The sequence below is a fragment of the Pinus tabuliformis genome, chromosome 7, assembly GCF_031772625.1.
Source record: "Pinus tabuliformis cultivar Carrire ecotype Pingquan chromosome 7, CPIR1, whole genome shotgun sequence".
Classification (NCBI taxonomy): Eukaryota; Viridiplantae; Streptophyta; class Pinopsida; order Pinales; family Pinaceae; genus Pinus; species Pinus tabuliformis.
Window position 1 is genome coordinate 976,727,758 of NC_142293.1, and position 23,940 is coordinate 976,751,697.

Here is a 23,940-nt window from a genome sequence, read left to right on the forward strand (position 1 = left end):
GGTTTGGTCGAGTTAGTTTTTTGTCGATTTTTTTAACTCTGGTAAAATTTTCGTTTAACGACGGACGTTAGTCTAAAGGTAAAAAAGTTCAATCGAATGTTAGTAAAATAGTTCGACCAAAAAAAAAATGTTCAACCGAAAAATTGCAAATGTGAAATTTTCGGAGGCATTTATCACAAAAGTGTAATCCAACGTAACGTTTTCACCCATATAACCTAAATTTAAATATAACATAACTCATATATATAAAATTATAAAATAATATTTAACATACCTATATATAACTATGACCTAACACGTATTGAACATATAGATTACGAAAAAAACAAAAGAGAGACTACGGCTCTGCAGCGATTAGGGTTCTGAGAAAAGCTTCGACGGCGCAGACGGCACAACACTGGATCCATTCACAGACTGGACCAAATCACCTGTTGCGTAACAGCGTTGCAGGGTACTAGAGTAGCACAATGGAATCTCCTTAGGGGAGGGCGTCAGAGCCCTCCCCATTGCAGCACGGTCCTGAGCAGGCATTTGTCTTTGGATCGATTGACAAGGAGATACTGAACAAAGAGAACAGGCATCAGCATGGAAACAAGGAGACAGGAGGTCGGAAGGACAAAGCCAGCGTCACACAAGACAGAGAGGAAAAACCAGAAGAAGTTCTGAAGGTTTCCTCGACAACATGTAAGCCTATAGCTAAAGAACGGCCACGAATAGAGTTACCTGGACACAAGATTGACAAGCGAATCGAATTCATGAGGGATCATGCCCTTATTGGGAAGTTTATAGGGTTCTAGCCGACAGAAAGAGCCTTATACGGATGGATTGCGGCGAAGTGGAAGCCCAAAGGAGATGTTACTCTGCAGCTAGGGCCGAAAGGCTTTTTCACAGCAATTTTCTTCTGTCTTGAGGACAAATACAGAATTTTGGGAGCAGGGCCCTACTTCTTCAACTCAGCGGGTCTGTATTTGAGGGAGTGGATACCAAGATTCAACCCGGATAAGGAAGATCTCACTTGGGCGCCAGTTTGGATCAGAATGTACGCACTTCCAGATGAATATTGGGACGAGGACATTCTCAAAGATATAGGAAATGGACTGGGGGAGTACATCAGGGCTGCAGAAGAAACAAAAATGCGCAGATACACTTCTTATGCTCGCATCTGCGTCTTCATGCGCCTGAACGAAGCCTTGCCAGAATCGGTAAGTCTCTCTCACCGTGATGAAGAATGGATTCAACCTCTGGACTATGAGCATGTACCCTTTCGTTGCAGGAAATGCCATGCTCTTGGGCATCTATTCCGGGACTGTCCTCTGAATACCAAAGCCACTTCTCCTGACCCCTCTGAAACCCTAACCCAGGACGGCTTCACCAAAGCCCCTAGCCGAAGGCGCGCGCACAAGAAACCCTCAAATGGGAATAAACCCCAGCAAAATAATACCCATGGCCCAGCTACTAAGAACAGTTTCGAAATCCTTGCTCAGACCTCTGATGAGCAACCCCCGATCTCCGAGTCTAACCCTGCCCCTCCTTCCTCCTCCTCCCATCCCCCCCTACAGCCTCCCCCTCCAAATGCCAAACCCCCATCATCATCACAGATAACCCCACAGGAGGACTGAAAGAGTCGGCAGGGAAATACAAGGATATGGAAGTCGATGGAAAGCTAGACCCCCCTCCAAGCTCAGAGATTAATATGGAAGGAAGCAGTCAAGTGCAACAGATGGAAGAAGAACCAGAAAGCATAGATCTGAACGGCCTAGACATTCTAGAACTAGAACTAGCATGCAAAAAGAAAGCATATGACAGTATACCCGAAACCCAACTTAGCAAGCTGGAAGTGGTCATTTCGAGAGCCTATCAACAACATCAACTAGGTATACAGCCAGGAAGCCATTGGGATGGAAGCCTCCCCCCAAAAGACACCAAAAAGAGAGGAAGAAGAACGGATCTACAGAGAACGATCGAGATTGGGAAAATCCTGGTAGACTCAGGCAGGTATGCTAAATTGACGAAGTACTATAAACCCTCCGCTAATAGTTGAACCATGAAGCTAGTATCATGGAACCTAAGAGGGCTCAATAGCCCTAGGAAACTCAGAATGTTAAAAAACATGATTAAAATGGAAAAGCCGCAACTATGCTTTTTCCAGGAAACCAAATGTAATAGCTCTACTTTAGGCAGCATTCTCTCCAAAGCCTGGCCAGGATGTCGATCGGTAGCGGTAGATGCCTCTGGAGCTTCAGGAGGGCTTGCTATTGCATGGAACACACAAGCGTTAAATCTCTCAGATTTTCACGCTTCTCATCACCTCATCCAGGCAGCCTTCCACATTCTAGGCACGAACATTCATGGAAACCTATCAAATGTATATTTCCCGCAGGATACAGGAAGCAAAATTGCGCTTCTGGACACCATAGAAGCTTTGAACAACAACAGGAGGCACCCGCTCTGGATTATTGGAGGGGATTTTAACATGATTACCAAGCTAGAGGAGAAGATCGGGGGGAGAAATAGAATGGAACAAGAAAATGCCCATTTCAAGGACTTCATTCAGAACACCTCCCTCATAGATATGCCTTTTTGTAATGGCACTTTTACATGGAGCAATCGCAGAGCAGGAAAGCATCAAATTGCATCCAAACTGGATCGCTTCCTCATATCAGATAACGCGGTTCACCTTGGAGGAGACATTTCAGCTGCAATTCTTCCGCATACCGGTTCGGATCATTGGCCGATTGCCCTTCAATGGCAAAGACCAGGTGACTTGACCAGGAGACCCTTCCGCTTCGAAGAGTTCTGGCTCTCGCACCCCACGTTTAAAGACTTTGTCAAAACTACATGGACTTCCTTTATCCCACCAGAAGGGTCCAAGATGTATAAGTTCCAACAGAAGCTCAGGTTTCTAAAAAATCACCTAAAGCGCTGGAATAGGGAGACCTTTGGAGACATCTTTAAAGCGCAACAAGATCTAAACCGGGAATTGACGGACCTCCAACAAAAGATAACCACAGAGGGGCACACTGAGGTGACTCTGGAACAGGAACGACGCATCCACAGACAACTTGAGGAAAGGCGGAAGCAGGAGGAAGTATATTGGAAGCAAAAATCCAGAATCAGATGGTTGAAGGAAGGCGAGCGAAACACTAAATTCTTCCACAGAACCACTATTCAAAGAAGAATGCACAACAACATACCTTTCATTCAAAAGCAAGGGGGGGTAAAAGTAGAAAAGCATGAGGAAATTGAGGAGGAATTCCTTAATCACTTCAATCATGTCCTTCAAGAGCCTGAAGGAGACAGGCGACAGGCAATTGAAAGAATAACCAACAATGTGCCAAGGCTCATTACGGAGGAACATAATGAGCTTCTCCTTCGCCCAATTCAGCCTCAGGAGGTGGACGAGGCAATGTCCCAGCTTAAGGAAGGAAAAGCCCCTGGACCGGATGGATTCACCACTACGTTCTTTCACACCTTCTGGGAGATGATAAAACTGGAAGTCTGGCAAATTGTAGAAGAGTCGAGAGCTCTCCATTGGCTGCTACCCTCTCTCAACTCCACCTTCATTGCCCTCATCCCCAAAGAGGAGGATTCAATCACCCCTGACAAATACAGGTCGATTTCTCTTTGTAATGTCATTTACAAAGTCATATCCAAAGTTATCGCAAACCGGTTAAAGCCCCTGTTGCCTCTGCTCATATCTCCGGAACAGTCGGGGTACGTGGAAGGGAGACAGATCATGGATGGCATTCTCCTCACGCACGAGATAATACACTCCCTCAAGCAATCAAAGCAGGCAGGTATGCTTCTTAAGCTGGATCTCTCTAAGGCTTTTGATAAACTCAGCTAGACTTACATTCAACAAATGCTAATAGCCTTTGGTTTTTGTTCTATGTGGATTCGCTGGATCAAGAGTCTAACCACCTCCAAACAATTCTCCATCCTTGTGAATGGAATCCCCTCGCACCCCTTCAAACCATCTAGAGGAATCAGGCAAGGGGACCCCCTATCCCCCTTCCTCTTTGTTCTAATGGCTGAAGGACTTGGCCGCCCTCCACTCTCACCAGCTCAAAGGCCTCTCAGTTCACAACACCCCTTCTACCTCTCATCAGCAGTTTGTTGATGACACCATGCTATTTGGCTACCCCTCTGTCCAGGAAGCCTCCTGCTTCAAATCCCTGCTCAATGATTTCTCCGAAGCTTCAGGCACCAGTGTCAATTGTTCCAAATCGCAGATTTTTTTCTTTCACACGCCTCCATCTGTTAAGACAGCGGTTGCTCGTATCCTAGGATTTCCCACTGCCTCACTCCCCTCCAAATACCTCAGAGCCCCCCTCACTGCTTCAGCCATAAAGCATTCCTCCTGGCGAACTCTCATTGAGAAGCTTGAATCCCGTCTTAACCTTTGGACGCACAGAACTTTGAATCTGGCCAGTCGGGTAGTGCTCATTAAGTCTGTCCTTCAGGAAATGCCCCTTTATCTATTCTCAATCCTAGCAGCGCCGAAGTGGGTATTAAAAAGAATCAGGAATCTTCAACGTGGCTTCCTATGGGGCAGCTCGGCAACTAACCGTAAATGGGCTCTAGTTAAATGGACCACAGTCTGCATGCCCAAAGACAAAGGGGGCATTGGGCTGAGAGACCCAGAGCATAGCAACTCCATTATGAGCGCCAAAATATGGTGGCAGTGGATCACTAACCCAGAAAAACCTTGGGTAAAAATCTGGACAGCCAAATATGCCAATAACAGACCTCAGGAAGAGCTCATCAGGTTCACCCCCAATGAAAAAGGTTCGCTAATATGGAATGCGGCCAAACAACACTTCCAGTTAATTCAGCAGCACAGTTTCTGGGAAGTAAGGGACGGCAGAACGGCGAGATTCTGGACAGATGCATGGAGCCAGATGCCAAAGCTCACCCACGTTCTTCATCCACCTCCGGAATTCAATAGGCAGGAGCAGCAGCAAGAAAAGATCCGACATTTTTGGATGCAGGAAACGGAGCACGGATTCAGGAAATGGAAACAGGGTAATCAGCTAATCAATAACACAAACCTTCGGGAAACTGAGGAGTTGGAGAAGGAGCTATGGAAAAGAAGCATTAGACACGACGAAGGCAATGACATCCTAAGATGGGGATACCGACCAAAGGGTGCCTTTACCACTTCAGAGGCCTACAAGATCGTATGCAATATCACTACCCCTTCTGATCCAATCTGGAGAAAAATATGGGGTCTTGGATCCTGGCCCAAAGTCTCTTATTTCCTATGGTTGGTAGGCCACAAAAGAATCCTCACCTGGGACAAACTAAGGAGAAGAAACTTTCATGGTCCATCCATTTGTCTTAACTGCAATCAAAATGAGGAAACTCTCCAACACCTCCTGGACACCTGCCCCCTAGCCAATCAGCTATGGGAAAAGGCGAGCTTTAGATGTCAAAAAAGATGCAGAATAGAGAATGACATAACCAACTCCTTAAGACACTGGCCACAGAATCCTTATAAAAGCGAGCTTCTCAACTGTTTGTGGAACATGATCCCAGGGCTCATCCTCTGGAGCATCTGGAAGGAAAGGAACAAACGCATATTCAAAAACCAGCGCTCATCGATCGAAGACATATGGAATAGGCTCTGTGGGAACCTCAAAGAAATGCTGCTGCTCCGATCCTGGACACAGGAGGATCTTCCTTCTCTAAACAATGAGAAAGGCATTCTAGACAACTGGAAACTGCATCTACCTCAGGAACAACACAAGATCGGCCCCTCCAAAAGTAGCATCATAAACAAAGGCACATGGACCGCTCCCCCTAAGCATTCTTATAAGCTCAATTTCGATGGTGCCTCCAAAGGCAACCCTGGAATGGCTGGCTTTGGAGGAATTCTGAGGAACCATGAAGGCACTCCCTTGCAGATATACTTTGGAAACATAGGGTGGGATACCAACAACTCAGCTGAGCTAGAGGGACTCTGGCAAGGGCTCCTTCTCGCTTGGAATCTCAACCTTCAACCCCTGATCATGGAAGGAGACTCCCAGATCCTCATAAACATGGCCAAGCGCCTCCAGAATGGCTCTCAAGCAAGGAAAATCGCCGCCAGCTGGAGGCTCGAAGCAAGACTAGAGGCCATCGAACAAGCTCTCCGCAGCAACAGGGCCATTTCCTTCAATCATACAAAAAGGGAAGGCAACAAGGTCGCAGACCTCCTGGCCAACATAGGAGTAGAAAATGAGAATACCCTCCTCACAGGAAACACGACTATTATACCAAATAATGTCCAGGCTCAGGAATACGCTAGACTGGTCAAAAGCGATGCTGCTTCCCCGGATGCGGGTGACACGACGTGTGGAAGTGAGGAGCCACATGAAAGCCATGTGCTGCCTCAAGCTTAAGGCAGGCATTCAATGCGAGGATCGCCGCCAAGGAATATATGTATGGGTGATCATGGACGACAATTCAATGCTCTGTCCGGGTTATTGGTGCGACTGCAGCGAGCAGTTATGGCGAACAGGACTCGAGGAGGCGATGAAGAGTTTAAGAAAGGTGGCGGGTTGGATCGTCATGTGCTGGTTCACGCTCAGTATTTGGTATTTGGTGTTCAGGCTCTTGCCTGGTCTATGGTTTTCAGAGCATCAGCTCTTGCCATCCCTCTGTCTGTTGAGCGCTGTTTCAAGTCTGAAAGGCTGGTTGGGTGGCGTTTCAAGTCCTCCTACTCCGCTTTGTTCCATACCCCCGGTGCTTTTGCAAAGATGGTTAGGCCTCGACAGTGCCTGCTCAGCCGTCGAGGCTCTGCCCGGGGAGGGTCTTCACGTCCTCCAATCGAAAATCCCCAATCCCACTGCTGTCGATGCCTTTGCCATCGAATTGCTGAGGCCAACCCCCTCCAAGCAAGCCAATTCATGGACTCCAGAAGCCCAGATTCTGACCCGGCACCTCTGCCTGCTTTCGGTTCTGCCATTTTCTCCTTCAGCAGCTCTCTGGAAAAACCCCGTATCAATGCCCACGTCTCGGTTCTCTTCCTTGAAGAACCTCAGGATGATGGCGAGGAACATCTCAGCAAGGGGAAGCACCCGGGCGGGAGCTCAAAGGATGTCGAGGAGACGCCAGCGGCTGCTCCAGAGCACGCCTCCAACCTACCTCAGACTCAGGCGGCGTCATCACCCACGGGGGACAATGACGACATGGATTCCTTTCCTACTGCAGAGGAAAGGGAAAAATATGGCTGGTGCAGGGTGGTCGAGGAGAAGCCGGACGATTAGCCGTCCATCCGCTCAGCATCACATTCTCAGGCGCTGCTCAGGTCCTATTTTGATTTTCTGTGTTTGTCATGTTGGCTTACTGTATGTTCTTGCTATGTTTGTTCGGCCCGAAAGGGATCTTGCTGAAGGTTTTTTGATGCCCCTGCGAGGGATGAACACTTTTGGTCCAGAGCCCCTGCGCGGGATGTTAAGTATGATCTGGCTGCACTTCTGTGGTTTAAAGCCCCTGCGTGGGTTGTTTTGCTCAGTCGCGGTGCCCCTGCGTGGGCTGCTCTTTCTGATAACTCTCATTCCAAAGTGCCACAGTTGGCCTTTGGCAAAATGACTCTGTGATTGTAACTGTTTTTCTTGTTCCTGTATATAATAGAATAGAATAGTTTTAACGAGAAAAAAAAAACTATGACCTAACACATACACACACACACATATATATAACATAAAGTTATAACATATCTATATATATATATATATATATATATATATATATATATAGTTCTTTAACTATTTAACATAATGTCCTCTTCATAATAACATAATATGAGTGATGCTCAATAACTTTTTAAGACTCGTGCTTATCTATAAAATGTAATTTTCCTTAAAATTTCCCCTACTCATATTTGTAAAATTATTTTAATTTAATGATATGACAACTATATATCTCTTAGTTCTCACCCTTTTTAAATTTATTACTAGAGTAATGATTTTGTAACTTACACTTCCTATATTAACAACAAGTTTTATTTAATTATTTATTTAGCTATATTTAACTTACACTTATTGTATTTAACTATATAACATAACATAACATAACATAACATAACATAACAATACCATATATATATGTGTATATGTGTGTTCAAATTTCAACAATGCATCATTGATACATGCATTAAATCCATGATGAAAAGTGTATTTAAAGTGAATAAAATAATTTTAACTCTCTTTTAATTTGTACCATAGTGTTTCATTATGTAGTGTGTTGTACCAAAAACATTATCTTCATGTGCTTGCACCTAGTATATGTTATGTGTCAAAGTCAAACATTATAAAAACTTGTCTCATGGGGTATTTGGTTGTCACAAAATTTTATTAGTTTTACAAATAGGTTTATTTTATTTTTTTACATATATTTACATATTTATGTTCTTTTAATAAAATGCATTATTTAGAAATGGAAAAATTTGTGAAGTTATATTTGATCACCTCTTTCGATTGTGTTTACATGGAACTCAATACTTTGGTGAATAAATTATAAAAAAAAAGACTCTAAAGTTTAGGACTTCAGGCTAGATTATTCTACTTGAGTTTAAAAATGGTTTTCTTATCAACATTCTTTCCAAGTCAACATTTTTACTTGGATTAGTTTATATATGTATTATAGGCAATATGAAGAGACATCTCCTACACGCCCCCCAACCGCAGGTTATCAGAGTGTGGGGGGATTTGCTATACATGGTTGGACTCATTATAGATCATGTAGCCCAACCAAGGTGCATGTTCCACTCATAAGTCCTAACTCTGACACTAGTTAGATTATAAGAGGCAATGTTTTTGTCTCTGAGGATGATCCTGTTACAGATAGTGGACCTTCTTCACCAGTTGCAGGTACGTCTCTTGTATTTTTAAATCTCTTTAAACTTTATGTGTTTAAGTCTTAAAATTTTCTTTAATTTTTAAATCGTCTATAATTGACGTGCTTGAATTTAATGTATATGTTAGTATGCTTCTAGTTTGTTATATATGTTAACTTATGTTTATGATTTGTAGACCCTCAATAGGGCGAATCTAAGGATCACAATCCAACGTCGATCCCTCCATGGAATGACGTTATAACCAATATCATAGTTGAGGATGTTAGGGCCCCACAAACATGGATCACACAAAATATCTACTAGTTCACCTACTAGGTGTAGTTTGTATTTGATGCTAAATTACATCAATAGGTTGATCGAGACATATCAAAGGGCGAGCCCACAGACATTCCATACATAGGATTAGGATGTTGGAGGTTAGATTCCCGCATACTTGGGAGGTGGTGAAAGATGCCATTAAGGACATTGATGTTTGTGGGGAGTTGTTCGACATCTCTCTCGACTGTCATGCTAGACATGCTAGTCCAATTCTGCTCAAATATTATAAGAATGTTGATACAACCCATTTTTTTATGATCATTTCATTGGAGCTTCGTATCAGTCCCCCCACCATAACTAGGTTCAAATTTACTTTGCAAAGCATATATATGCAAAGTTCGTGCTACATATGAGGTTGGATTACACCAAGACCAGATTTGAGTTTTATGGACTTGGATTTTGATGTAGCTATGATCGTGTCAGGGCTTGTAGGGACCATACACATGTAGCACCACCTTTGAGGTTATTTCCACGACTGTATTGAAGCATGGTATTGTTGATGAAGCTAGAGTAGTCATCTCAACTCAGTGTTGGGACTAGGAATACCATTTTAGATAACATGCAGAGGATATTGGCCATTACACATGTCGCATTACATAAAGAGATGAGCAGACCACCTTTGTTGCCTCGTGACCCACTAGTTCCATTATATTATGATTCATATATTGAGAGTCTAGGGCATGACAAACTTTTTTCATAAGCACCTACGCATCATGATACCATCAGTAACACTTGGAGGGTGCACAACCCACATGTCACAGACCACGCACATATATACATCACTTTTGACTCTAATCATCAAATTATACATTATTTATACTAATAAGTTCTTATCATATTGTAACTATATTAATAATTTTATGCTACTATGCATACACAACCCAACTACATGGATGAGCTTTTAAGGTCATCTGAGGGGGCAGTTAATCAGCAAGAGAAACCTCCTCCAATGCATGCTTCTATGGCTCAATCTCTTCCACCTCCACCTCATAAGACTCATGTGGAGGTGAGTCACTATGTGCAGCCACATGGAGCAAAAATTGAGGGAATTTTTTATATTTCTAATATTTCAACATTTTTTTAAGTTACATGTATGCATACTAATTAATTTGTAGACTAGTTATAATGTATTTGCAATTGTGTACATAGGCCCAAATTTAGAGTGGTGCCAATGTCACAATTATGTGGATGCATGAGTGGGATGTTGGGTATGGAGGCATTGATGATGCGGTTCCATCGCTGAAAGCCCCAATCTTTGAGCCACAGGAAGGGGAGCACCAAAACCAGATTAATCAGAACCCCATCACACCTGACTTTCATTTGCACTCGAGTGAGCCACATGCAGGGGAGCGTCAAACCTAGATGGATCAAACCCCCATCCCACTTAACTTCCATTTGCACTTGAATGAGCCACAGGTTGGTGACTAATTAAATGAAAAGTTCAAAATCATTTATTTCCAGATTTCTTATTTTGTACAACTAATATTCTAATTAATTTGAATTTGAATGTGTTATATTGCAGTACCGGATTATGGATGCTTACTTTGTGTAGAGGAACTCATATAAGAGTTCTAGAAGTGATACTTTCTAGCGTGCATCATAGATAATTTGTATATTTTCAATATCATTTCATAGGGAACATTCACATGTGATACAAACTTTGTATATTTTCATACATTGACAGTTTATGGATGCATGGAAATTATTTTTTTATGGATGCTTATTATTTTATTTTATAGATGTTCATGTAATGTAATTTGTATATATTTTCATATGGACAGTTTATTGATACATTCATTATTTTAGTTTATGGACATTTATTAATATTGTTTATGGATGTTCATTAAATTTTAGTTTATGGATATATTAATTATTCTGCTAATTTAAAAAAAAAAATCTATAGTATAACTTTTATTAGAAAAGGTAACAATTTTGATTTCTTGTTTCATAGACTAAGAAAATAAGTACAATCTTAGACAATGGTGGAAGTCATTTTGATACTTAAAATGAACTAAAATATATCAGAGTTCAATTAAAAAACTCAAATAGAATTGAAATAAGTTTTAAAATCAATTTTAAAAGATATCTTCAACCAATAAACAACAAATAAGTTTTATTCAATTTCATTTTTTTTGGGTCGTCTACAAGAGCTTAGTCATAACATGATATAAGTCACATGTATTGGAATTTAATATAACAAAAAATAATGTATGATATGTTTCTAGATAATTTTATATAATTTTACGAACTTTCTTAAATTTACTTGACCATCCAAATATTTCATTCAATTCCTATCTTAAGGTCTTTAATTAAGAACATTCAAGAAGTGAAATTTTACAAAATAACAATTTTGATTTCTAGTTTCATAGACTAAGAAAATAAGTACAATAATATTATGATTCAATTCACTTTGATACTTAAAATGAACTAAAATATATCATGTACATCAATTTAATATTGAAGTTGTAAAAAGTGTGTTTTTGTGCAATCAATGTATCTTAATTTAAAGAATTAATGATATGTTTCTATAATTTTATATGTAATTTTATGAACTTTCTTAAATTTACTTGGCTATCTAAGTATTTCAATCATTTACTTATCTTAAGACCTTTAATTAAGACCTTCAAGAAGTAAAATTCTACAAAATTTAAATTTTTTGAATCTTTCTAGCTTCATAGACTAACAAAGTACAATCTCACTATGATGAGAGTCACTTTGATACTTAAAATGAATTAAAATATATCATGTATCAATTTAATATTGAGCATGGAAAGAATTACAAATGTGTTGTCATGTTTTTTTCCCATAAGGAAAAAGTCGTAATTTCTATTAATAATAGGAAATTACATTTTGTAGATGCTGGTCGCATATTTATATGAGGTCATCGACCTGTCTGTATATACAAACAAAATAAACTGTAAGATCTGGATCTCCACGCAGGGAGTCGTATAGTTGATCTGTCTATTTAATACCACAGTTTTTACAAAAAATTCTCTGTTCGATGAGTACCGCTATAGGCCGTGCATAAACTTAGAAAATATATAATAAAGTCCATATGTCTAATTGTCAAAATTGTCAAAAAATGGCACTGTTTTTTTGTCGGATCATTGACCCGTTCTGTTGAGGTCGTCAAAAGGCCTGTGATAATATTGATGGAAAGTTCCATCAATCTGCTCCTGTATCAGCCATTGTTCTAGATGGCTGTGCGCCGCTTCTTTGGAAAGTTGGTCCGCTTCTGTGTTCTGTTCCCTGTATATATGACGACAAGCAAAGGATTCAAAAGATGATATCAGTCTTTTAGCTTCGTCCAGTATATGTCTCAAAGAATATGCATGACATTGAGATGCAGAATTTATCCAATTGCAAACAATCTGTGAGTCTCCAAACAGTTGCAGGTGTCTGCAGTGCTTTTGATGTGCAAAATGTATGATATGTTTTGCGGTGCATAATTCAGTGAAGTTGTTGGTGCCGTTGTCATATTTGATCTGAATTTTGAAGCAGTGCGATTCATTTATGTGTAGTACAGCTCCTCCGCCACAGCCCGCATCCTGTGCGGAACCATCGAAGAAAGCCCAGGGCTTTGTCTTATCGATAGCAATGGGATTTAAGGAGCGAGGTGGGGGGTTGGGAGCAGCATCTGGTATAAGATTGTAATCTGCGATGATATGGTGCAGTATAGTAGGCCAGTGGGGAGCTTTATTGTTGAATATGATATGGTTCCGTGCAATCCAAATGGCTCTACATACTAAGAGAGGCATGTTGTTAGCTTTCCCTGTGTGTGCTCGTATCCAAGAGCACCAAGCCTCTTGTATGTTCTCTCCCTGCCATGTAGTGAGGAAAGTAATGTGTGATGTTAAATTGTGCCAGAATTCTCTGGTTACTGTGCAGTGAAGGAATAGGTGATCCGTGCTTTCTTCTTCGTTGCAGCAAAGGTGGCATCTGAAAGGCCCGTGAAAAGATCTTTTCAGTAGATTTTTGCCGGTGGGGATCTTGTCCCATATAATGTTCCACATTAATAAACGGCAGCGGGGGGCAGCTTGTAGCTTCCATAGATTTTTCCAGTGAGGGAGAATATTCGGGGGCATGTGAGGCTCCATTAATTTCAGGTATCCCATTTTGGGGGAATACAATGTGTGTTGTCATGTTAGCTTGTAGAAGGTGTCTTTTAATGCAATCATCATATGTTAAATTACAATGATTTTAAAAGATGTCAAGATGTTAACTACAAATAAGTTTTATTCAATTTTATTTCTTTTGGGGTTATCTACAAGAGCTTAATAGTCATAACATGATATATGTGTGTATGTGTGTGTGTGTTACACTTTTTATAATCCAATATGAAGCATGTGTGTAACTCTTTCCATGCTTTATATCAATCTTACACGTGGCATTTATTAATAACATAAAAATATTTCAATGTTGTTCATAACATAGATAGTTGAATTTCAATTAGAAGTAAAACGATATTATATCAACTTGGTTATTAGATATTAAAATGGATTTTCTAGAACCCATTATGATGTATATGTAGAAGATTTCTTCCATGCTCAACATGAATACTATACATGACATTAAATCTTTTTTTATCAAAAATTTTAAATTAAATCTAAATCTACATCTCTCTTGATTCTAAATTTTAATTAAATTTTAGATACATGGAGTATACATAAGGATTTTATCCCTAAAAGTAAAACCTCCTTGAAATTTGGAAAACTTTAGAAACTTAAGCACCTTAATGAAACTAAAGCTTATATAACATATATACACCATTATGAATTCACCCTATACTAGAGTGAAACATTTGTCTATTTAAAATTACAAATTTGTACCAGTATTCAGTTGTCACATTTCTAAATTACAAAATTCATATGTTGATCTCTTATACTAGATTAGATTACACTTGAATGCTATAGACTCAGCTTCAGAGCTTTCCATTTGCATCATCTACTCATCTGACCAATGGCTCATAGGAATGAAAGTATCCATAATATGTTCATGGTTTGACTATGTCATCTTCCATCTCCTTGGTTCAACTTTCTTTGTTTTGATTTCTATGAGATTGATCTGAGATGATATGACTAGATGACTGTATTGACAAGATATATATTCAAGAATAAAATCTCTATAAATGATGTGATCAACCTGTTTTCTAAGCTTTTCAAAAAAATGGAAGTCACCAATTTGGTATGTGAATTTTCCATATTCATATTGTCGCATCAGCATGATTTTCACATAAGTGCATTGCATCAAATAGTAGGCCATGTCCTCTTTGTTTCTTGAGGGGGGAAGTGGCAACAAAAACATCGCCTACAACCAAACAACAAAATATGTATTAGTTAAATACGTTCAAGATTTCAATTAATAAATGAAATTGTTAATGATACCCATGCCATATACCTTCCCTTATAAGATCAAAGGCTTGATCATGATCAACTGAAATTATGGCCTCTTTATTGTGTATCCCTTGCCACATCGTAATTGGATGGGTTCCCTTTGGATTAATAGGGGTGTATTTCCATCCTCTCACATACCCGTGTTTTCACAGTGATCAAGTATACATCCATCAACACCAATGAAAAACTCACAAAAATACGCGAGTTTTCTTGTCTCGATGGAAAATATTTCCCCCATGTCTTTGCTCCACAGTGAGTGTAATTCCCTTGTTCCTTCTACAGTATTACAATGCCAAGGAATGGATCTATTTACATCGCCAATTTCAAAATTTTATAAAAATCTACGCATAGGCCTAATAGATTTCTGAATTTCATGTTGTAAATGGAATCTGTACTAGTTGACCACATCTAGTGATGATTTGAGTCGATCTACATCATGACTCATTTTGTACCTCCTAAGGGCTCGCATCACACAAGTACCTACACCATCATGTTCATCCTTTCAATGTCATATTTCAAAATAGCTCTAAGTATGTTGAATTTTTCCTTCTTGTGTATTTGACGCAACCAATAAAAACTGCGTGTTGACTTAAACTACCCTGCACAACCATCTGACTATATCCAATTCTTTTTTGAATGATATGCCCTTTTTTTAATGATATTCTATTTTTTTTAATGATTCATAAATTAGGTTAAAGCAATGTTGCATGAACAATGTGGCATGCTCATGATCATCGTTGATGTAAAAGTGACACTCCTTAATCACATCATGTTACTCGTCATTCCTATCCCTACCATCAACATTAAATTGTGCATGTTCGTACAGAACATGTAAAAATATGGAAACTTGGTCTAAGTGATAGTACTCACTCTAGATCTTTGTCTGAGGATAAAATGTGTAATTCTCAGCAAAGTCTACCACTAATAAGATTCTGGTTAGTTGGAATAATTCGCGAGAATGCCTAAATTCAAAAGCTTGCATCTTGGTCCTGCGCGACTGTTTAATTTATTTATAGATATGGTTCTAAAACATTGCCATGAATTGTGAAATAGGGATCTCATCCTCAGTAGTGGATCCTCCTAGGCACCATAGTTGAAGAAGATGGTTGATTTCCCATGGAATACTCATATCACTTCCATGTGACAGTGACATATGACATCCAAAACTAGTTGGGATTAATAGGAAAGTTCTTAAGGAACAATGTCAAATCACCACATTCATTGCATCTTATCCCACCTATACATATTTTATTTTAAAACAACTCTTCTAGCTCCCTTATACATAATATTGATGAAACAAAATCACGCACTGTAGGGGGAGGAGGGTTGCTGACACAATTCTTCTAGTAAAATTCCCAGAAAGTTTCATAATGAAGTTGAAATTCGACATGATATCAACAACAACTCGAGTCACAAATTGTATTAGGGATAATAAACCATGGTTTCAATTTCTTAAACATCCTTATGGATATCTTCACATGGTGATTGCTTTCCTGAAATTCCTTAAGTAGTGCAACTTCTATCATTTCTACAATGTGCTTAGTGTGATATACATACTCGCCTTTAGCTATCAGATGTCGTATGAAAAGATTTCAATATGGAATAGCATGGGAATGACTCCCTAAAAACTCTACCACAAGTGATCTCATTTATGTTGTAATCTTGCCTTGGTAGGGTTACCTGGTGATAAGAGCCTAACAAGAAGATTCATCATTTTCAATTACTATAACACTGAATTTGGTATGCTTGTGCGATGTTTTTCTTGAGGCATGGAGCAATTTTGACATTGTTGCCAACCTTTGTTGTCTTTATGTACTCAGTACAACAATAGCAGTTGTAATTTCACTATAAGCAACTTGAACATCAGGTTTTATTGATTTTCCAAACATATTGAATTCCTTTGATATATTTTCAGTTACATTCATACGTGTCTTCCTGCTTTTAGCATATTGGACACCCAAGTGCTTTGATCAATGTAAACTTTGAAACGGGAACTATAAACTCAAAACGGGAACTTTGGCCAAAAAACCCCCAAAAAACATCAAAAACAGTGCTAAAAACTAAAAGTGTGTATACTGGAACGATGATTTTATTTTTTAAGGGTCAATTTTGAACATGTTTTAAAAATGGCAGTGACTACAAAATTTACTACGAAATTTTCGTGCAAAATATAGCTTCAAAACGAGAAAGGGTCAATTTTCAAACTTTTTAAAAAATGCTAGTAAAACCAAATTTTTATGTGCCAAACAAAGTTGTTTATGAGGAAAAAAACGCATTCATGTTTTTGGTAGAATATCATTTTTCTTTCCTAAGTATAAATTCAACATGTTTTCAACCATTACATGCCATGGTTATTACACCTAAACATAGATGGACAAATTTACCATATCACATCAAGCACATTTTCTGATTATCCTTATTTTAATTTTGAGCATGACAAATTCATAGGAGGCCAGGATTTCGCTAAAAAGAGGAATTTGAGTTAGATTAAAGTGAATCTCCTCTAATGACCCTCACTAAACTAATCACCCTCTCCATAAAATATGTTCACAAAAAGTTCACAAGGAACCCTAGAAGCAAGTTTCATTTGTTCTAAAGCAACTCAGTTACACCTCAAGAACCTTGTTACTCCCTCATAAATGTGTTCCCGAGAAATGAAGGTAGCATAACTTCATTTGCTATCAATAAATCCCAGACCTAGATGCCAGAGGATTTCTCTCAAGAATGAAATAATTGGAAAAAACAAGCAAGTTCCCAGAAGATAACTCTAGTGTCAATCAGAATCCTAATAATGCATCATCAGTGAAATCATACCCCACATGTAGGGAGAATACGATGAGCTACCTACAACCACTCGATTTACTTTGATTAGAGTATCTAACGCCATAATAATAATCTATTCTAATTTCTTTCCAAACCTTTAAAGGAAGGTCACTATCACTGTCATCTTATGAACCACTATAATAACTTTGATGGCATTTTAAATATAGTTACATGGTATTTTGTGTTTGTCTTATTTTGTTGCAGGTAACTCATGAGGAGAACATGGACGCTAATACCACAATGGGAAACACAACCAAAATGAGCAAACTAAGTTTGGACCTCCATTAACATAAATTACCACTGAGAAAGGATTACATTTATCAAATTCACTGCGAATACCTTAACAACGGCATAAAAACATCTCCCTTGGCAACAATTCTAAAAGGTCAATTAGGTCAAGAATTTACATCCAATATAAGGAGACACCCCTATTAATATGGTTATTTAGTGCGTTGCTTCCCCCACTATTATCAATTAGATGTTACCCATCCTCATATCTAAATAAAAGAAAAGGGAGAAATAAAATAAATGAAAAGCACCCCAATGGGGGAGGTAACGAGGGATATAAAAACCTTTTATGGGGCTATGAACATCTAGTTGGTAGTAAATGCTTAGTATTTCATTGTGGTGATTACATTGTAGACATAGAAACTCATTAATATTGGAAGAATACTTTTAGAAATTCTTGAGTCATATTTAAGGAGTCTATTACCTCGAGATCTATACAAACCCATTGGATCAAAAACCAAACCTAAAGTGAAAGTAACAAAATTTATTTTTTTTAAAGTAAATGACCTTTATGGATAAATTAATATAATAAAGAAGTATTTCTTAATCCTCGAAATAAAAATATTTCAATGTTAAACGAACATATCTAATCTCTTGTGAATTCCTAATAAAATTAACTAAAAATATATTATTTTACCATAACTATAACCTTATTGTTAAAGCATTTCAAATATTTTAGACTCATCTATTGTCTTTCCATGAATTCACTAGAAAGCACACTTGGATTTTGCTTTTAAAAACTACTCCTATTTCCATTCCTTTATGCTTAACATGGTAATTTTAAAAGTCTTCTTAATCAAGGTGAAAACAATAATCTCAATCAATTTTCATGTAAATATCTTAGATAAAGATGAATTGACTAGAAAACACACTTGGATTTTGCTTTTAAAAACTACTCCTATTTCCATTCCCTTATACTTAATTATTTTAAAAATCTTCTCAATCAAGGTAAAAACCTAATCTCGATCAATTTTCATCTAAATATCTTAGACACGGATAACACCAAACTTAACGACCCCTTGTTTGAATGATAATGAACTAAAATAACACTGTTGATAGACCATATGAAAGCTCGAACTTTCTATATTATCTTCACCATAGTACCTTAAATATTGAGCTCATAATTTTATCAATGTTACCTCCAACTAATGTCTAATGTCTAATATTATTAGACAGGGACAATGAATTTTAGTTACAACTTACATTGAAAGTCCATGTAACCCCATGGGGACAAAAAAAAATCACCGAGAATATGTGTCGGTTTATATATTGGTCTTGAAAATGCCCGAGGGATATAAAACACGTACCTCACTGATAAATTAGAGAAAATCAACTCGGGACATTATTCAAAAAAAAAATCGCCACCTGAGACATCTTATACATCTGGAAACAGAAATCGAGTAATTATGGATGCGCAGTGGCGGGTATTAGTTAGCTCTTCAACAATTGCGGCAGTACTCTTCGCAATAGCATTACTCATCTACTTAATCAAAGAAGTTTGCCGTGATATTTTTTCGCCGCCTTGGAGGATCATCTTCGTCCATGAATTGAATGATGATGACCAGCGAAGTCTCGACCTCTCTGATGAACAAATAGCCGCACTGCAATCTTTCAAGTACTCAGCAGAAGGGAGATCGGAAGAGGCAGAGGAGGAGTGTTGCAGCATTTGTTTGTGTAGAATGCAGGAAAATGAAGAAAAGTAATCGAATTAGAATCGACATGAAATTGAGAGCCATGGATCTGCGACATCCTTGCCAGCCAAGCTGGCAGATAGTATGAATGCACCTCGACCCTGGTCCAAAACCCCTCAACCGCTGCTGCAACAAGTCGAATACATCACGCGTTCGAATCTCAGAACAGTCTACCCACAGGCAGAGCAGAGGTGCTAGGCAGAGCGCCAAAGCAGAGCATACCATAATATTTAACCATAATCATGGAGCCTTAGTCCTCTTTTAGCACTCGCTGGTTTATTTTAGGGTGGGAAGAATTCTTCCATGCTACACTCACTGGTTTATTTAAGGGTTGGCAGAAAGGTTTTACTGGAAAAAGTTGTGAAACCTTTATTTTCAGGAGAATCTTGAACTTGAAAGAAATAGAAACTGAAAATGAGAAATAACTGTAGTTTGAGGAAATACAGTGCTTTACATAGATGTCATATTAAAGATATTGAACTTTTATATACAGCTAGTGCTACAAAGGTTACTAAAATTGATAAGGGTTTGGCATATGTCAACGTTTGCCATCTTCAATGAGAAACACTTTTACAGAAATACTACTTTTTTGAAAATTGAAAATATCATATACCTAATCTCCATATGCATGCCTTTGTAGTAATGGAAAGAGTATCTCTGTAAAGCATTGGCAAGAGTATCTCTGTAAAACATCTTCAGGTTGGACTATTTAATGCAAGTCATGGATGAGGTGGAGGAGTTGGAGGATGATAGAAAATCCTGTATTGCACTGGTTTCTTGGCTGGCCAGCTTGAACTAGGTGGGGGATTAGAGATCCCATAATCACTTTTCACATAATCTTCTGCAACTAAAGAGTCATCTTTGTTTTCACTGTGCTAATCCTCCAAGTTTCTTCTATTGCTGCTTCTTTTGATACTACTACTTGCATCCCTACTCATGTCAAAATTATCTTTCTATGGTGCATGTTCAAGAACAAAAAGTTTATAATTTTCAAAAAAGAGGCAGTGACATAATCACATGATTTCCATGAACATACTTGAAACAAAACATTTCAATTACATAAAGAAAGTTGCATGCAAAAAGAACCCATTGAGAGTGCTGAAACTTACCATTATTGCTTCTTCTCCACTGTCCAGACCAATCCAGTAAAGAGTTTCTTCATGACCCGCACAAATAATAAGAATTTTACATCATAGCAAACCAAACTCACCAATGAAACTTCATAAATTAAGTTATATTAAAAAAAAAAAAAAACTGAATTAAGCAATCCATGACAGGCTGCAAGAATGGGCTGAGAAAAATAAGTAGAAATAAAACACAAACCATGAGGATGGGTTCTGGATAATTCCCACATAATGTTATATGTGCAGAAGTTTAGTAGTAATGGCAATACACAGGCCCACTTCATTCTGTGTTTAGTCCTCCTTGTGCTCACTCTATATGTAAAACTAATTGGATTCGAATAGCTGGGCTATTATTGATGTCATTAGTAGCCACTGATGTGATATTTTCTCCAGTGAAGGCTCCATGGAGAGGAGAGTCTACTGAGAGTCGGTTACATGGCCATGTTGTTGTTGTTGTGTGAGGATTGGAAAGAAAAGAGAGCAACGGTGGGGGGCATGTAATATCCTTCAATTGCATTAATAAGGTGGCAGTATTTGTGTTTAAATCTTTTTGGGTTTTTCAGCCCATTCACTGCCTCCCTTTTAATGTTCACAGACTCGGATCTCATAATGATATGCTATGATCTCCCTATGATCTATTACAAATTTATTGGCATTATCAAATTATTCCAGATAGGTCAACCTGGACTTGTGGAGGGTATTCTGGAAACCAATATTTGGGTAGCGTAAGAGAAGCCATGGTTAGCAACCTTTCTGACCATGTCGAAGATCTCCGGCATGTCCCATCATCGAATGGCTCATCTGAAGGCTGGTAAGTGGATAAGACGTGCAAGTACACACATTCAATGTTATTCAAATGCCAAGGATTTCAAATGCTTCAGCACTTCCTAGATTTCAAATTGAAAAGTTGCGTGGGAAATTTCTGCAACAGTGTTAAAAAGGGTTGCAATGACTGGATTTCATTTTCGTCACGGTATTGATGGGCTTAGCCTCTCTGGAACTAGCATCGACTTCACCCCCTACTGCAATAACACCCAAGGCGACCCCAGTTCAATTCCCAGCAGTGCCATCACCACAGATCTTTCGCAAGATTAGGATTTCTCCGCTTAATATCGTATTGGATGCCCAGTAAGCATTGTTTGGGGAAATTTGTAGCAGATGGAGTGATTATGAGAATCACAGGGTGGTGGGGTGATTCTCAGAATTGCCCCGCCACTACCCTGCCACCGGTGATGGTAGCGGCGGGGCGATTCTCCAACGATTCTCAGAATCACCCCAGCTGCTACGAATCGCCCCAAACAATGCTTACTGGGCATCCAATATGATATTAAGCGGATTTTAGAGGGAATTTTGATGTTAATTAATTTTGGCAGGAACAAACAAAATAGTTTTTCAGTAAAATTTCAGTTTTGATATATTTTAATGAACTGAACATTTTAAAGAGTAGTACATAACATGTGCAGATGTCTACACCAAATGACTATCAGTACTCATATTGTCAAAATCATGATTTCATAGTTCTAATTTAGGTAAAAATAAAATAACAAAAGACACAAATATTCTAGGAAAAAAAGGTAAATTTGCATCACATGTTCCTGTGAAGGAAAAATGTTCTCATAAATCAACGGCTTCATCAACAATAGGCCTATCATATCGAAACAAAACTAAAATATGAAACATCTGAGAGTTTGTAGGCCAAGTAGTGACAACAACCTCATAAGCTGCTGGGGTACATAAATACTCTCACTCTCCCTCCCATGGACTTTGGTGGTAAATTTGTTCTAAATTTTGCCCTAACAGCATCACTGTTACCATGCGGCCTTGTTACTTTGCCCCAAATACACCTGTAATTAGTTCCCCCCCCTCTTGGTTTTCGCCTTGTAAATATAGGCCATCCTTTTGCCCAGATACAAATCCACTTCCTCTGGTGTATTGACTCCTTCAATTTGAATCAGAGAAGTATTTGGGTACTGGTTTGATTTTGACATTTTGTAGCCAAGGATGATCCCTCAAACATACACCCTGATATGCTCTCCTTGGCATCCCTTCACCATGTTGATCAAAACGGCTCGGAACACCTCGACTGTCTATACGCCCCAAGGTGAACGGATGGACTGTTGCGCAAACTCTTCTTCCAGTTGCTGCTGCTCCTCTTCCTCCACCTCGCCCCGGTATAGCCAACATTAAAATGCATGGAACAAAAAAAATAGTTACTAGTGCATGGGTGCATGTATCAAATATGGCAGAAGAAAAAGTGAAAAATCCAACTCAGCCGTTTCTTCTCAATGAACATGTAGGTCCCTATTTCTTTTTTTCTTTTGTTTTTTTGGAATAATTAACTCCGACTAATATATAAATGAATAATCAATCCATAAATGTCTTTCTTTCTTTCTTTTGTTTTTTTGATTAATTAACTCTGACTAAGATATAAATAAATAATCAATCCATAAACGTTGATTATATTACATTTTTGATTATTTTTAACAATCTTCATGGTATTCCTTCTCAACAAAAACCATAGTATTCCTTCTCAATGAAAACCAGACTAAGGTTAACCAATAAGGTTTCATATCAAATTTGGTTTGATATGTGATCTATCTCCTCTCCTCAGAATTATAACCTATCCAAATCTCTTATTCATGATGCATAGATTAGGCTTCTATGCCAGGTTTGCAAGCAATTATAAAAAACTACAATATGTTTAGTATTTATGACTTTTCTTTTTCACCCATGGATCTGCCACATCTATTTGTTTTCTTCCCATCCTTTTTTCATTGGGTATGACACAATATTTGCCAATCTTCCATTGTCAGATATTTTTTGATGCTAAATAATCTTGGCAAGCGAAAAAGAGTGGTTATTGGTGTGTATTGTGAAAGAAAAAGAGACAATCTAACACGGTTTACCTCTTATCCATGTTTTAGATGAACACATAGGTTTCTTTCTTTTTTCCAAAATAATGAACTCCGAATAAGATAGAAATGTAGGTGTCTTTTTCTTTTGCTAAAATAATTAACGTATGATGAGATAGAAACAAATAAAGAATTATGAATTGGGATCACAAATTTCAAGATTTGAGTAAAGTCAAATGTTCATTTTTACATTCTCTTGTATGTTTGTTTTGATTAGGTCTATGAATCAAATTGATTTTCAATAGGTTTGTTTTGAGTATGTGAGGTTTCTAGTGTCTTATTAATTCAAGTGGAAGAGATCTTTCTTACATATCATTAGATTATGAAGTGACATTGGACATAATTAAGCTTTAGGCCATACCCTTTTAGAAACAACAACCCAAACTAAATGATTAGTTATTAGACCTTTTTATTTAGTCGATCTAAACTAGAAGATTATAAAAAAAATTCCTTTCATTGCTCCTCATAAACCAAGATAGATTGATTCATCCCTCCTTTTTAGTGTACAAAGAGGAGTGCTTGATTTTTACTAAAAAAGATGGGGTGTTG

The 23,940-nt window shown here is 38.4% G+C and overlaps 1 protein-coding gene and 1 pseudogene across 1 annotated transcript; one reads left to right on the plus strand and one right to left on the minus strand.

The window, feature by feature from the left end:
- The first annotated feature begins 2,119 nt into the window (after positions 1–2,119).
- LOC149250874 (uncharacterized) lies at positions 2,120–6,383 on the plus strand. The gene is made up of 3 exons (XM_089453775.1): positions 2,120–3,088; positions 3,209–3,797; positions 4,204–6,383. The coding sequence occupies exons 1-3, from the start codon at positions 2,120–2,122 to the stop codon at positions 6,381–6,383; spliced, it is 3,738 nt and encodes a 1,245-aa protein (XP_089309901.1).
- Positions 6,384–22,134: 15,751 nt separating this feature from the next.
- On the minus strand, positions 22,135–22,645 carry LOC149250875 (large ribosomal subunit protein eL33y pseudogene; annotated as a pseudogene).
- Between the last annotated feature and the right edge of the window lie 1,295 nt (positions 22,646–23,940).

Excerpts from the sequence above, each read along its gene's own strand:
- LOC149250874 (XM_089453775.1), top strand. The coding sequence starts at position 2,120 with ATGGAAAAGCCGCAACTATGCTTTTTCCAGGAAACCAAATGTAATAGC. Across the intron at positions 3,089-3,208 it reads AAAGGCGGAAGCAGGAGGAA|CAAGGGGGGGTAAAAGTAGA; the intron begins GTATATTGGAAG and ends TTCATTCAAAAG. Across the intron at positions 3,798-4,203 it reads CAAGCAATCAAAGCAGGCAG|GCACCAGTGTCAATTGTTCC; the intron begins GTATGCTTCTTA and ends CCGAAGCTTCAG.